The following is a 17274-nucleotide window of genomic DNA, read 5'->3' on the forward strand; positions in this document are numbered from 1 at the left end:
GTGTGTGTGTTTTACATTTCACTGCACCATATCTTTGAACACCTGTAAATATTCATTTCTTGGGTTATGTATGTGTTTTGTCTTCAAATACTCACATTCATTGTGAGGCCACTAAGCAGACATACTGCACGCATGGGTGTCTGCAGATACTTGTTGTCTACAGTGGCTATTCTGGAGGCCAGCACTTCCCAGAATAGTTGTGATTTCTACTTTCAGTTGTAAGCCTGAAGATCACTGGACTGTTTCTCTTCTCTGATATCATGAAACAGGCTGATGTTACTCTTTTTAATTAATAATTTATGGATTGTTTGTGGAAAGTTTGCTACATTTATATTAGGATGTTTTATAATAACTATAGATTTTATACCAAGTTGATGATACTATACAATGTTTCATCTCATTTTAAGTGGCTTATTTTTCAACGTATCATGGACAATATTCCAATGAAGAACAGAGATCAATTTTCTGAGTGTCCAACCACTAACCTCATAATTCTGATCAAAGACCAAGAGCAGGATATTTTATCTGTTGTTGTCTGGGCATAACATAACCACCTTCCCTCAGGGTTTCTGACACCCTCAGGATGTGGTTTTCACACTGTGTTTCTCGCACAGTAATAAGTGGCCGTGTCTTCATTCTTGAGGCCACTGATCTGCAGGTATGCAGTGCTGACAGAGGTGTCCAAAGAGAAGACAAACCGACCTTTGAAGTCCTCAGCATATGTTGGATTCCCAGTGTTGGTGTTGATCCAGCCCATCCATTTCAGGCCCTGTCCTGGTGCCTGCCTCACCCAGTGCATTGCATAGTCTGTGAAGGTGTACCCTGAAGCCTTGCAGGAGATCTTCACTGACTGTCCAGGCTGCTTCAGCTCAGGTCCAGACTGCACCAGCTGAACCTGTGCTTGGACACCTGTGGAGAGAACATGGGAAAGTGAGGGGTCATGGAACGACCTCAGTTTCCTCTGCAGCTCTGGAATCTGATATCTTACTTTGTACAGCTGCCAGCAGGAAAAGGAACCTCCAAACCCACTCCATGAAGTATGAGATTGGGACACAGTAGTTTCTGGATACTAATCCAGCACTCCCTTGCTATGTGAGTGCAGAGAGACTAAGATTTCTACTCTCAAGGCTTTGCATATGGCAGATTTGCATATAACCTTGTACTGAACAAAACCAGACATACAATCGATTATATAGAGATCCATAACTCTTGGTTCCCTTTCAGTGTCTTGTGTTCATGTCTTCAGGTGGGTTGTGTTGTCCCCTAAAACCTCAGCTTGAGCTGGGTCTGCACACTATGTACTCACCCATGCACCTCACAGTCTCACTCCTGATCCTGCCTAACAGGGAAACAGTGGCCTATGCCTCACATTCATCATGTGCCTGTTCTATTCTGTGATCAGACTCAGTGACTTTATTCTTTCCAGTGGAGCTGCCCTCTGCACACTATGACCTCTGCAGTAGTCCTTCCTTGCCTATTGCTTTTAAGTGGGTGCTGTTCTCTAAGGCTTAGGGGCCTCTGCACTCTCATATCAGTGTCTAACTGTTCTTGATGAAGAAGGAAGAAATAAAGTACATTTCTATTTAAATTGATAGAAGCTATGCTCTCCCTTTTGCATAAGTCATGTAATAAAAGTTATAGATTGGAAAAAGTGTTATGGGATACAGGTGGAAGTTTGGAGAAAATGATATACTATAATTAACATAAAATTAAAAATTATTATAATAAAAATTGAGAAGCAGACTTTATAATAAAGAGTAGTTTAGATAGCTGAAGAGATGGATCAGTGGTTATACACATATGTTGATTTTCATAAGACCTGAGTTTGATTTCTAGTACCTACATCAGGTAGCTCACAACCACCTATAATAATGGTTCCAGGGTAAGGCAACTCTTTCAGCGTCTTTGGGCAACTACAAGCATGTTCACATACCCACACAAGAACATGGACACATAATTAGATTTTGAAAACAAAGAACAGTTTATTAATCAACAAACCTACATGAAAAATCTCACACTAAAACATAAATTTGGATTTGATTTTTGTAATATTGAAACTGACGATAAGTCTGTGTTCAAATATGAAGAAATTTCAGTACAGACGATCTGTTTTGGATAATTTGAAATCTCATGAAAAACCTTTGCTCATTTTAAACTCATTGCAGCTCTTTTATAATCCAAACATAAAACTGAACATCATTACAGGAATCTGATTCTACCTACTTTCCACATTTGATGCTTGTAATGAGACAGAAAGAGCAACAATACATTGAGTGATAGAAACAGAGTTCATAGAATCATGGGAAGCAGAGTTATGAATAGGGGCAGAGGGAGATACTAAGGATGTCTAGGCATGTCTTGCATCTGACTTAAAGTGAAGCAATGTAGTTTGAATGTGGATGTTAGTCTGTGCTGATAGTGTGGACTAAGGACAGGCAATTATAGCAGGGTGCAAAACAAAAACAGGGGAGTGACACAGGAAATGAAAGAAATGAGTACAAGTGTGCTGTGCACATAGACCAGACTTTTGTGCTGCACCATCCATGTTCTTGTAGCACACTGCTGTTTGTCAAAGGAAGTCAACATTTGCCACCTTCAAAGTCCTGCTCTTTGTTCTGCACACTGGGCAGGGAGAGGAAGTCAAGGCAGACTGGAAGTCCTTTCTGGCCTTCTCTGAACCTGGCTCAAGGATACAATTGAAACCACAGTGATTTGGCGCCCCCTGATGAATCATTTCAATAATTATTTTATTAATAATGTCTTCTAGTCTTTCCTGAAGCATTCCAATGTGTCAGGGAAAAATGGGAGGAACAAATCATGTAAGGATTAATGAGGCTCATAGGAGAACTATGAACCAGAGTGGACGTATGAGGGATACCACAGGTATACTGAAACATCCTGACACAGGACAGATGTTAGAAGGCAGAGGGATATACTCATGTAATTCATGTGGTAATAGAGAATGTGGAGTGAAAGCCTTGGTCACAGATGATGCACTGCAAACTCACCTAGTGATCCAATATCAATGGAAAATTTTAGCACAGGGGATGAGAATAACTCCACTATATGTCAATATTTCATGTATAAAGCTCTTAAACAAGTATGGATTAAATTTCCTGAGGTATTAGTCATTCATTGTATGGATAGCATTCTCCTCTTCTGCTCATCTGGTCAATACTTAAATAAGTGCTTAACATTCTTGGTAAATAAACCAAAAGAAAAAAATTAAGGAGAGTTCCAGATAAAATACAAAATCAATCACTTATTTAAGCTACATTATTTATAACAATCTTAGTTATTTAAGACATATTATTACTCAATAATAAATTCACCACCACCCTCTCAGTTTAAAATTAGCCAAATAATAGACCATGAATTACTTTCAAAAATCAGGACTATGGCATTATGATACTTTCTCATCTGTCTCTCAGAGCTAAGGATTTGGCTCTGCTTTTGAAGTTGATTTCTGGAGAATGTCAATAAAACTCTATAAGAAGTGCCACACATAAGCAGAGTGACTTGCTAGTTTATTCAATAATGCTGATGCTAAAGCAGTAGCTCCTAGAATTAATTCCTTATCAACCACTTTTTCTTCATGACCATCACCTACTGGAATTACATTCCAGTAAGATTCTGGCCTTATAGACATTGACACATGTCATAATTATCCAAAATGATCTGTAACAACTTATTTAGAAGACATTTTAGACTTGATAATTATGGGAAGGATACATTTTCAACAACTTACTGGTTAAGAGCCTAAAGAAATCATTTTGTCATTAAATTTACTTACATATTCTTTAAACATACCTCCAGATGAAATGCAAAACAATCACTTTATAAATCATTTATGATAAATTATTACTCAACAACAAATTTGCTATCATTCTCTCAGTTTAAACTTCCAGCAATAGTTTTACCACAACTACTTACAAAAATTGGGCCATGTCAGTTGGGCATGTTTTATTTTGGGACAACTGGGTCTCACTATATAGCTGTGGCTTACCTCCAATTCACTATGTAGACCAGGCTAGCCCCAATCTCAGAGATCCACTTGCCTCTGTCTCCTTAGTGCTGGTATTTAAGGCATATACCACTATGCCTGGGTTAATTGGCTATGTACTTATCTGCAGGTTATTTCCACCCTGGTAGTAATTGTCAGGTATCAATAGCATGCTAATGTAGAACTGGAGATAACCTTTACCCAGAGGATTCATTTTTAAGATTGTTTCATGATACCACATAGCTATTTCCTAAAATTATATATAAAAATCCTGTAGAAATCTTTTAAGTCTTTTGCAGATGTTTCTTCAAATGAAAAAGAGCATATTTGTATAAAATTATATACAAATCCACACCCCCCAGAAAAGATAATACTCATCCCTAGTTGTACAGCTCAATACTCTGAACTTACCATGATCAATTAATTTTTATTAAACATTTCTTAACTATTGAATAACTTAACTGTCTGTTGGTATTGTTCTCAATCTGTTCCTCTTTTAGTAAATGCAAGACAACCCAACCCCACTACTAATGTTACTTCACAATTAATTTTCACCTTTCAGATATCTATATGAGAATGTATTCAACAGTTTTCATAACTCATATTCATACTCATTCTAATTTTTCAGCTCTGTTAACATCTACTAATGCCAACCCAACATTTTGGCATCCTTTTGGCCCAGAGTACTTTCTTTTTATGATATTCAAAATATCTTTACAGGTAGCTTTGTCTTTACCTTCTGAGGAAGCATGATAGATAATCAGTTCTGATTTTTTTATTTGATTTTTCACCTCATTGCAACCTGCTAATGGAATTAGTCCTTGCTGGTTAAAATCTAGTGCCATTAGGAAAACAGATATTACTAATATTGCAGAATTTGGACTTTTCAAATATGTTGCTTGATAATTTTCCTATTATAATTGTTGCTTTTGCTCACATGATTGAAACAATTATGAATACCCTTAGCCATTTGTTATACACCTTATCTTTTCTAGGTAATTCATTACAACTAAAAACTGATAATGGTCCTGCTTATCCTAGACCATACTATAAAGAATTTTGTAATTGATACAATATTAACTATGTTACCAGAATGCTTTGCAACCAATGGTATCATTATCATGAAACAACACAATCCAGTATTAAATGAAAATTCTTTAAAATTAAAGTATATATATATATGTATATATCCCCACAGACTATGCTACATTTAGCCATGATAATTTAATTCTTTTCATTTATAGGATAATGCTTTTTCTCCTTCCCCAAAGCATTTTGCCCCAAAGAAGACAGAGTCTAAAGAATATATTAAATGGAAAGTTCTAGAAAATAATTGATAGAAAGGGCCAGATGTTCTTCTAACCTCAGGGCAAGGTTATCCTTGTGTCTTTCAAGAAAATGGACTACATCTCTCTCTGATTCGTCTGACCAGGACATCATCCCAGATACAAGTGGACAAATAAAGTAGCATCTGAAGAAAGACAACAAACCCATCAAGAGGAGAAGTTTCAAGAGAAATAGTAGGCCTATAACTTATGGACACACTAAGAACTTAACTCGCCAAGCTTAGAACTTAGGGAAACAACACAGACACAATATTATCGATGCCTAAATGATGCTGTTATGTTTACTGATTTTCTTACATGTTATTACTTAGCTTGTTAATGCATAATTGAAAGGCATTTGTCAAATGGTGTAACAAGCACACTGTAATGGGAGACAGAATGGTTTGATATTGTTTTGCAATGCTAAGCATTATTTTTAGGATTTTTGTTACCAGTCCAAGAAATAATAACTGAAATAAAAAGAGACCTTTCAAAGATTGCTTGTATTAATGTCAAACTATTAACATTAGAGCAAAAGTATGATTAGAAACTATTAAAGCTGGGCAGTGGTGGCTCACACCTTTAATCCCAGCACTCAGGAGGTAGAGGCAAGAAGATCTCTGTGAGTTCGAAGCCAGCCTGGTTTACAAAGTGAGTTCCAGGGAAGGCACAAAGCTACACAGAGAAACCCTCACTCAAAAAACCTAAAAAAAAAAAAAAAACTATTCAAAAGATGGGTAAATTAAGAAGCACATTTTTTCAAAATATAAATATTATAGATAAAGTGTTGCTAAAGCATGATCATGCTTGTCAACAGTTCCCTGTCATGTGTTGCATTAATGTATCAGATTTCTCATACTCCCAATATTCAAACTTTGATCTGCATAAAGGGATAAACAAAATCTGTCACATTACTGTTGAATGACCATTATGATTAAGATGACTTTCTTCTCTCTTTGGTTAGCTATTCTTATAATTCTCTTATAATTTCCTGTGTTAGTTACAGTAGTAATGCATTCAGTCTTGACGTCTATCACAGCTACTGTTTTCTCTTTAAGGAATAAAAAGGAGAGATGCTGGTGCACGTATGTCCTTGTACTCACAGATAAGCTTTGGAGAAACTCAAAGTATTAAACACTCACTGTTGTGTCTTCAAAGGGAGAGATGTATAAATTATTTTCTTCCCAGAAGTCTGTTAGCGGACAAGGCTAACAGCCTCATGTCCTTTGTACTATCTTTGTGGCCATGACCGTACTAGATCCTCCCCCAGAACAACATCATGAGCTGGTTTTCTCAGTTAATTCATAGAGAATATCTGTATGTAAGATGCCATTTGTATTTTACAAAGTGTTTCAGAATACTCATGTGTTAAACTCTTTGTGCATATGGGATTGAGATAATTACCATCAGGAAACTTTTTATTCCTAAATTTGTCCTGTGCTTAAATGTTTCTAAAATAAACTACTCTAGAAGTTTGAACCTAAATCCACTACTGTGGAACTGAACTACCTCCTTGCCTCCTTTAGACTGATAGTTACTCTTCTGGCTATGGTGGTCTAGGAGTCCCAAAAATTGTGGCTATGTGGGTGGATAAATAATTGTTGTGTTTAATAGGCTTTACTACTGGGTATGACTACTGATTTCTCCTTTTCTGTGGCAACTTTTATAGCATGTTCTGATACTTTGAAAGCTAGTATTCGATGAGGAGGAATCAATTTGGCTCCCTCTCAATTCCTCTGATCCTTGTGCTCAAAGTGTGTAGTGTTTCTATAAGAGGATCTTACCTTGACATTCTCAGAGGAATTGAAAGGTGATGAAAATATCCTTAGGGCATGGGCAACATATCAGATTCCATACCCACAAAATAGAGTGACTTGTCGTTCCCAGAAATGAGCTGCCAATAATAGGTCCTCAGCCATGGGTAGGGCTTCAGAAACCGTTCTCCCATCTATACTGGAATTTTGGCCACCTTCCTGGTGTAGATTGTGTGTAAAAAGCCACTGTTCCTCTGAAACCAAGTGTCCAATGGTTGTGTCACATCTGGAATGTCATCCTTTCCCAGCAGCACTCCTTCCCACCCTGTGGCTGTTAAATTATTTCCATTTCTTCTTCTGTGATATTACCTAAGCCTTTGGTTGGACAGGTAATGAAGATGACCTATATACTTACATTATACTGTCTTCCCTGTGAGAAATTACTTCTGATATTTCAAGAACAATGAAAGAAAACTCTAATAACAGCACATGAATATTTCTGGCTAATTCACAAAGGAGATCCATCATCTTAAGACAACAACATTTGCTACTTATATAGACCTGAGGCTTATAAAATCCACATATGCAGCCATCCTTGAGTCTCTCTCAGGTCCCAGGTTAAACTTTGAACAATTTAAACAGAGACAGCAGACTGCAGTCTGGCCTCCTGGGATGATTAGAGATTTACAGAGGAAAGATATTGCCTATCTACATCAATTTTTTATTTTTTTATTATTATTATTATTATTTTTTTTTTTTTACTAAAGATGACAAAACTACCAACCAAACTTAATGATAGTGTTTTCTTGCTCTGCTCCCTTGAGCTGCCCTAAAAGGCAAGTTCTTTGGTACAAGAATGGGCTCAATAGCTATTTATAAATCAAGACTGTCTTCTTTTGTTATGGAAATGGAGCTTCATTGGAGGTCAGTCCTGGTAAACAAATGTCTATAGAAGTTGGTTCCCAGCATGTCTAAACTTCAATTATGCTACAAACTTTTGTAACAAGCCGGTTCACTATACTACTCATCATACACTCAGATTAGTGGCAGACTTCCTTTGCTAAATTCTACTTTGTGTAAAAAATTTCCTAAGTAGGTTGATATTGAATCCTTCATACCATCAATTTTATCACTTCAATAATGTTCTCCTGTATCACTGCTGAGTGCTCAAAGTCACATGGTGTCAGAACTTTGACCAGGTGTGAGTCAATACAGTATACAGTATCCCTGACACATTTGAAAAAAACAAACAAACAAAAAAAAAAACTTATCTGATCCAGGTAAACAGCAATATAAACTGAAGTGTTACTATGTGTGTGTGTGTGTGTGTGTGTGTGTGTGTGTGTGTGTGTGTGTGTGTGTTTTACGTGTCACTCTACTATGCCTTTGAGCACCTGTAAATATTCAGTTATTGGGGTATATGTGTGTTTTACCTTCAAATGCTCACATTCTTTGTGAGGCACCCAAGCAGACCTAAGGCAGGCACATTTGTCTGTGGTTGATTGTCGTCTACAGTGCAGGCTCTGCAGGCCAACACTTCCCAGCACAGTTCTCTTCTCCGTCTTTTCGTTCTCCGTTGTAAGCCTGTAGACCACCACATTGTTCATGTTCTCTGACAGCATGACAGAGACTGATGTTACTGTTTCTAATACATAATTTCAGAATTGTTTGTGGAAGTTCAAAACATTTATTTAGGGATGTGTTATAATAACTATAGGTTTTATACCACGTTGATGATACTATTCAATGTTTCATCTCCTTTTCATGTGGCTTCTCTGTCACAGCACTTAGACTATTCCATCAAAGAACAGACATCAATTTTCTATGTGTCTCACCATGAACCTCACAATTGTAGTCAAAGAGCAAGGGCAGGGTATTTTCTCTCTTGCTGTCTGGGCACAGCAGAACTACCTAACCTCAGGGTTTTAGACACCCTCAGGATGTAGTTTTCACACTGTGTTTCTCACACAGTAATATGTGGCTGTGTCTTCATTCTTGAGGCCACTGATCTGCAGGTATGCAGTGCTGACAGAGGTGTCCAAAGAAAAGACAAACCGACCTTTGAAGTCCTCAGCATATGTTGGATTTCCAGTGTTGGTATTGATCCAGCCCATCCACTTCAGGCCCTGTCCTGGTGCCTGCCTCACCCAGTGCATTGCATAGTCTGTGAAGGTGTACCCTGAAGGTTTGCAGGATATCTTCACTGACTGTCAAGGCTGCTTCAGCTCAGGTCTGGACTGCACAAGTTGAACCTGTGCTTGGATACCTGTGGAGAGAACATGGGAAAATGAGAGGTCACAGAACTACCTCAGTTTCCTCTGCAACTCTGGGATCTGCTGTCTTACTTTGGGAAGCTGCCAGCAGGCAAAGGAGTCTCCACACCCACTCCATGTGGTATGATATTGGGGTACAGTAGTTTCTTGAGACTAATAAGGTACTCCCTTGCTGGTGAGGGAGGAGAACCTCAGATTTCTACTCTAATGGTTTTGCATGGGGCTGATTTGCATATGACTAGGCATTGAATAAAATCAGATATACAATCTAATATACAAGGATCTGTATCCCTTTCAGGGTCTGATGTCCATGTCTTCAGGTGAGTTGTGTTGTCCCTCTAGGCCTTAGCTTGAGCTAGGTTTGCACCTTGATGTCCTCACTCATGTACATTCTCACAGATTGATCCTGTCTAACATGGAAACAGAGGCCTATACTTCCCATTCATCATGTTCCTGACCAATTCAGTGGTCAGACTCAGTGATTTTATCCTTTCCAGTGGAAACTGCACTCTGCACACTGAGACCTCTGCAGCAGTCCTTCCTTGCCTATTGCTTCTAACTGCATGCTGTTCTTGAACTGTTAGGGTCCTCTGCACTCCCATATCATTGTCTAACCATTCTTGATGAGGCAGGTAGACATAAAGCTCATTTTTTAAATTAATTAATTAATTTATTTATTTATTTTACTTACATACTTATCTATCTATATATCCATCTATCTATATCTATCTATCTGTCTATCTATCTATCTATCTATCTATCTATCTATTTCTTTCTTTATTTTGTTTTTTTCAACACAGGGTTTCTCTGTCTAGCATTGTGCCTTTCTTGGGACTCACTTTGTAGGCCAGGCTGGCCTCCAACTCATAGAGATCCGCATTGCTCTACCTCCCGAATTCAGAGATTAAACGTGTGTGCCACAACTGCCTGGCTCATTTATATTTAAAATAATGAAGTATGTGTCTCTCTTTACATAAGTCACTTAATAAAAGTTACAGATTTGAGAAAGTATGAGGGTATATGGGGAAATTTGGAGAAAATTATGTATTTATATTAATATAAAAATTAAAGATTAATATAATAAAAATGATAAAGCAAACTTTGGAAGAGATAACTCCTCTAGCCTCCTTGATCACCCACCCTCATGTTCTTTACCCACAAAAAGAAAAAGGCACATAATTAGGATAATAAGAACTTGAAAACAAAACTTATTTTCAGAATAAATCAACTTATGTGAAAAGACTTAAATGAAAATATAAAATCTAGGTTTATTTTTGTAGTATTGTAACTGACAATAATTCTTTGCTAAAATATGAAGAAATTCAAACACAGACAATCCATCCTGAATAAATTGAAACCTCATGAAAAGCTTTATTCATTTTTATCTCATTTCTCCTCTTTTACAATCCAAACTTAACTGCTCATCATTACTGGATTCTGATTCTACCTATTTTCATATTTGATTCTTGTAATGAGATACAAAGAGCAACAATATCTTGAGTGATTGAAACATACAGAGACTGGCATCATCAGAAGCAGAGTTATGAACAGCATTGGAGGGGGTTGAAACTAGGGAACTCTTGTATCTGACTTAAATTGAAGCAGTGTTGTCTGAATGTGGATGTTACTATGTGCTGATAGTGTGGAGTGAGGACAGGTAATTATAGCAGGGTGGAAAACAAAAACAGTGGAGTGAGACAGGAAATGAAAGAAATGAGTACAAGTGTGCTATGCATGTAGACCAGACTTTTGTGCTGCACCATCCATGTTCTTGTTGCACAAAAAATGATTTATGTCAAAGTAAATCAACAATTGCCAGCTTCCAAGTCCTGCAGTTTGTTCTGCACACTGGGCAGGGAGAGGAAGTCAAGGCTGACTGGAAGTCCTTTGTGGCCTTCTGTGCACCTGGCTCCAGGTTCCAATAGAAACCATAGAGATATGGGGCCTCCTGATAAATCACTGTCTCCCTGCAGTTTGCTGGTCTCACTCTGATGGTCAGAGCATCACGTTGACTCCCTTTACACAAAACATCTTGTCAGGGAAAAAGTCCTGTCTCAAAGTCATGGCATGATTTGGACTTTAGGAAGGTGAGATTGCAGAATTAAATAATTTTCTGATAATTTCAGATTATGACTTGAAATCATGTCTTTCTTTTCTTCTGCTCTTGACATGTGGATAAGCATAGGTGACTTCTTGTGGAGAGTGAAACTGTTGGATAACCAGAAACATTTAGATGCAGCCCTTGTCAGATACTGATGGGGTAGGGCAGTCATGGCTCTGTGTGAGACAAGACTTCTCTTATGATCAATCAATTCCTTTTGTGATGTTAATAGATTCTTGGTCTGAGTGCATACAGAGGTGTCATAATCAGTGACAGAGCCAAAGTGTTGGTCTTAGATGTGTTTGAATATGTATCACCAAGGACAAGAAATAGGAAATTTTAGTTTCTGGTGTCCTCTGTGCTTCTGTCTATCTCACTGTGGAAACATCTCAGAGCCTCATTGAGAATCACATATGTTTTCCTCATGAAAGTATGCAGATGTATGGCAATTTATGGAAATAGAACATATGTTTAGTCATTCAAGATCTAATGATTTCTGCAGTAGATTGTCATAGCTTATAAGGCAATGACAATCTGTATATCAATTGTAATAAACTTTCCAAACTTTGGTATTTTATGGAAACCACAATGAGGCAAATTGATGGAGCAAACGTTAACTCTTGGTTTTGAGTATTTATCCTCTTTCTACAAGCCCACTTAGTGTTCCCTTTAATTCTTTGTGTGTGTGTGTGTGTGTGTGTGTGTGTGTGTGTGTGTGTGTGTGTTTAAGATTTGTGGATGTGTACAGTTGTGGACATAGGTTAGTGTGCTTGTGTGTATAAACAAATATATAGGCTAGAGTTAGATTTTGAGTGTCTTTCATCTACCACCTGATAAGCCATCCTTAAAATAGAGTTTCCAACTGAACATGATGTTCATCAATTAAGTCTAAATGAATTCTCTATAAACTTCAATGATCCACTTGTCTGTCCCCAGTGTTGGAACTATAGACACCAACTGCCAACCCCAGCATGCTACTTGGATACTCGGGTTCCCAATTTGAGTTTCTTGCTTACACAACCACTTTGTCAACTGAGCTGTCTTCCCAACCCCCAATTTTCTTTCTTTTAGGGCATTTGTGATTGAACCCAGGGCCTAAAATATACTAGGTACGCACTGTGTTACTGAGGAATATCATTGCCCTCACTTGTCACTCATGTTGAACATGAAATCATTTCTGCAGTACCTTTCCTGTGACCGTGTGGAAATGACATTAGGAACAGATGAAGAATAGTTCAAAATGCTAAGTTTAGTATGACAAACATAGAGGTGTTATCATATACAGTGTAGATAGTTTCCTTGCATATGATAATTTAATTTCTCTGGATAAACCCCAAGACATAACATTGTTATGTTGCACAGCAATTCCACCCTAATTTATTAGCACCTTCCTTATTAATCACTTGTCAGTTTCTCTGCAGAGCCAAGAACAAAGGTCTATGAAAATCAGATAGGATGCCAATATCAGACCAAGGAAACAATTGCAATCAGTCCTATTTGCTGAATCAAGGACTTGTGTAGATTGAGTCATCTAAGTAATTTCAGCTAACCCTAAAAAATATGTACATTATTACCTCCTAAGGCTACATAGAGCAGAAAATATGTAACTGTAAATTAGAGGAAAGTTTAACTTCCTTCAGTCTACCTCAACATCAGTTAAATATTTTTAACCATGATTACATGGAGATATGAGTAAGGACATTTCTTACCTCAGAGATGATATTTAATGTTTGTTCCTGTGATACTATTTCATATTCTAAAAATAAGAAACACCATCTCTCAGCAATTGCTTCTAGGGCAGGAAAAGACTGTTCCAAGAGTCTTATGTGATATGATCCATCCAGTGAAAGTTAAGGTGGAATTTTCAAAGCATGGAAGACTTGGCTGAAGAACCCTATCATATCAATCCTTGAAATCAACACTATGGAACTTGGATGGACCCAGATCTCACCAAATAACCTCAACTGAGAGTCATTGCTCTACTGTACTTCCCTGTTATTGATTTCCACAAATCCACAGTTAAAGTAGGTTTGCCATGGGAGATTTGCATGCAATGGCTAGTTATGAATCATGTCCCATTTTGATCAAATTCCAGTTATCCTACTACCAATAATGCCCACTAGCCTTTCTTGAAGCACTCCAATATGTCAGGTTAGGGGGAAATGGGAGGAAATATTCATGTAAGGAATAATGAGGCTATAAGAGGACTATAAACCAGAGTGGACATATGAGGGATACCACAGGTATATTAAAACATCCTGAGAAAGGACAAATTGTTAAAAGTTAAAGTGATATAGACATGTAATTCTTGTGGTAATAGAGTGTGTGGAGTGAAGGTCTTGGTCACAGATGATGCATTGTAGTCTCAGTCAGTGATCCAATATCAACGGAAAATCTTATCAAAGAAGATGAAAAATAGCACCACTATATGTCAATATTTTATGTATAATATTCTTAAATGTGTGTTGATTAAATTTCCTGAGGTATTTATCATTCATTATATGTATGACATTCTCCTCTCCTACTTCTTTAATCAATAATTAAAAAAGTGCTTTACATTCTTGTTAAACAAAGGTTTATGAAATAAACAAAGGTTCAGATATTGCCAGAGTTCTCAAAAGAAGAAATAAAAAGATTAAAAAATATCTTTAAATTATTCAACCTTTTAAGGAACCATGAGTATGGAAATTGAAACTATTTTGAGAAATATTCTTATCACAACCAGAATGGCTAAAATAAAGAACAAACTGGCAAATATGCCAAGAAGGGTGAGGGAGAAGGGAATCTTCATTCACCATTGGTTGCATATCCAATTGGTGCATTCACCATAGAAATCAGTGTGGCTAACCTTCAAAATGCCAAAAGTAGTTCTATCATGTGACCCAGTTATACTCCTTCTAGGCATATGTGCAAAGGACTGCACATCCTTCTGCACAGACCTTTTCTGTTCTATGTTGATTGCTGCTCCATTCACAACAGGAAATGGGGACTCTTCCCATCAGAGTAATCCTGTATATTTTAATAACCCCTTAGAATCAAAAGGGGCAGCTAAATGATCTTGTGCAACAAGAAGTGAGAACATCACAAACCAGGCTTTCCTGATTCCTTGAAGTTGACAAATGCTGAGCAAAGGCTGAACTGCCCAGGTCTTTATACACATAGGATCAGATTTTTGTCTGGTGGAGCTAAGCAAAAGAGCAGAAGTGACTATGAGACACACAGATTACGAATGTGAAATATGTATAGTACAGCAGAGTCATATATGAACCTGATGCACACATTCCTCAGAGGGAAGAGGAGAGATTTCATAAGGTTTGATGATGCCATGTCTCTCTGTGCATATTTGTGCTTTAATTTGGAAGCATTACCCAAAAGGACAGTCTACTCTCTACAGGGCACTTCCAATGTGGGAACTCCAGCTGGCTGCCTTAAATAGGCTAACCCTGTGGTTTCTCCTCAATGACCTGAGCAACCTACTTTATGATCTCTCTCTGTCTCTATTATCTTTGTCTTGCTCTCAAAATTCATTATTTAACAAGCACACTCATTTGAAAGAGAAAAGATGTTTATCAGAGATAATTAGCCAAACCAAACAAAAGACTCTCCTGGCTGATTACAATTCCATCCAAGTTTACCACAAAGTACAGTCATTTCATGTTTCCCTCTCAAATTGACAATAACTCTTTAGTTTCATCTTTCAATATCTTGCATATATTCTTCAAAGGATCTGGCATCTTGTAAATCAAAACGCTCTTAGTTTATCATATAGAATCCTCCCAATTTTAATATTCATTTCCATATGTGAGACTGTGCATTTCTCTGTGCATGTGCACATGAGTGAATGTGGCTGGGGAAGACAGAAGCGTTTGACAGATCACATGGAGCAATAATACCTTATACTTATGAGTTGATAATTTTTGGTGCTAGGAAACAACTCAGGTCCTCTGCATAGCAGAAAGTGCTTTTAAACAGCAAGTGATGTCTCCAGTGTCAAGAATACTCCAAACCTTTACTGTGTTAATGTTATTGTAAGTTTTAAAGTCTAAAAGCTAACTGTAATCAGTGGATTGAAATGCAAGTTAAAGAAGAAGAGCTTACATATCTTCCTATGTACATTGTCACAGAGTAAACATTCCCTTCAGTAATGTCCAATGGAATGCAGGGAGCAAATGGTCTTTAGCCATAGCTGTGTGTCTCAGGTCATCATCATGTGGTATTAAAACCCTAATTGTGTTCTTTTATCATTTTTATTTTTTTCTCCCATATGCATAGATCAGGAAGTAAAAAGACTAATTAACTGGGGATATGCTGTATTCTCACTTTCATTATTCTAAGCAGTGCTGACCTTCAGACCATAATGATGCCATCTGTGTAAACTGTGAATATTGCCTCCTCGATTATACCTCTGTGGAAACACCCTACATCCTCTGAGTAAGACTGTTACATGATTTCAAATGAAGTAAGCCTAACAATGAAGAGCAACCATCACAAGTTCACCCCTGTGATGTTAATATCAAACATATTCATATTTAAACAAATGCAATGAACAACTGATTTTGTAATAACCCAATGAAAATTATTAATAAAAAAATGGTTTTCATCAGTAGGAATAGTTGTGAATCCAGTTATCCTTGGGACCATGGATGTCCAGAATGCAACAGAAAGGTTTACTTCTCAGCACAATAGAAGCTAGCAGGGAACCTTCATCCACAGTGCCACACATAGCAAGGCAGAGAGGAAAGTTCCTCTTTCTTGGGGAGGTTAGCTTTTGAAGGCAAAACCCACAAAATTCTTCATAGAGGATGGGGTTAGTATGGGTCTATCCTTGATTTGTTCAGTTTTCCTGAGCTTGGATTTTATCTTATTTTAATTTGTCTGTTTGCTCTGTCAGGAGTTTTACAGCCCATCTCCAAAATCTGGTCATGTTATCTTGGGGGAGGGGGTATCTCGTGGTTAGTCACCACCAGATATCCTTTGTACTTTTAAAACTTCTGACTTAACCCTGTCTGGGAATGGGGAATGGACTCAGTTCTGGTTATTTTAAGAGGTCACTTCCCTCAGCTCTCCAGGCCTTAGGGGGAACTGGGGTCGGGGTCTCTCATTGACTGTTTGTGCTTCTGTTTCCACACAATGTTCATAAATTAGACACAAGATAGATAGTTGATACATGTAATTAATATTTGCCAGTCAGTGACATTTAAAAACCAAATGTTTAACAAAGATGATAGTTTGGAAATTCATTGTTGATGTCTACTGTATCTCTGCCCATGATTATACTTGAATAGGATACATGAATATAATTGCTGAACTGGTCATATTGGTGTCCTCAACATATAGCATTTTGGTTTTCTTTTATCTCTTTAAGTTTAATTTATCTTTCAGATAATATTTCTCTCTTAGTACTTCCCAGATTTATCACCACATCTCTGTCCTTCCTCTTTCACGTTCTTCCTCTCACTTAGCAGTAAAAACAGAAATAGAAAAAACAGAAATCATCCAATGCAGTCCATGATGTGATGTCAAACTCCTGATTGTGTGCCTTGCCTGAGTGTGACTGACATACCTGGTGTCTCTCCACTATAGAAAACTGACTTTCTCCCAGTGCTGTCAATAGTGTATGGCTTCCTTGCTGAGACTTGTGCCCACTTCCCCTCCTCCACGTGTGGATTTTTTCTGGTTTTAGTGTTTACAGTCTTGTTCATTGCTGCTGAGAAGAGGAGCTTTCAGAATCTCGGGAACTAAAGGGGAGGCATAGAGTTGGCATCTAATCACTCAATTAACTTTTTAATCTAAGGGAGTAAAACTTGATTTTCTGAGG

At 37.5% G+C, this 17274-nt stretch overlaps 1 pseudogene and 1 gene segment (V, D, J or C); both read right to left on the reverse strand.

The window, feature by feature from the left end:
- Positions 1–592: 592 nt before the first annotated feature.
- LOC118576371 lies at positions 593–1034 on the reverse strand. The segment is given in 2 exon segments: positions 593–909; positions 989–1034. Coding segments are annotated over 2 exon segments (363 nt in total).
- Positions 1035–9031: 7997 nt separating this feature from the next.
- On the reverse strand, positions 9032–9473 carry LOC118576372 (annotated as a pseudogene).
- Between the last annotated feature and the right edge of the window lie 7801 nt (positions 9474–17274).

Source organism: Onychomys torridus, unplaced genomic scaffold (assembly GCF_903995425.1).
Source record: "Onychomys torridus unplaced genomic scaffold, mOncTor1.1, whole genome shotgun sequence".
In the NCBI taxonomy this organism is placed as follows: Eukaryota; Metazoa; Chordata; class Mammalia; order Rodentia; family Cricetidae; genus Onychomys; species Onychomys torridus.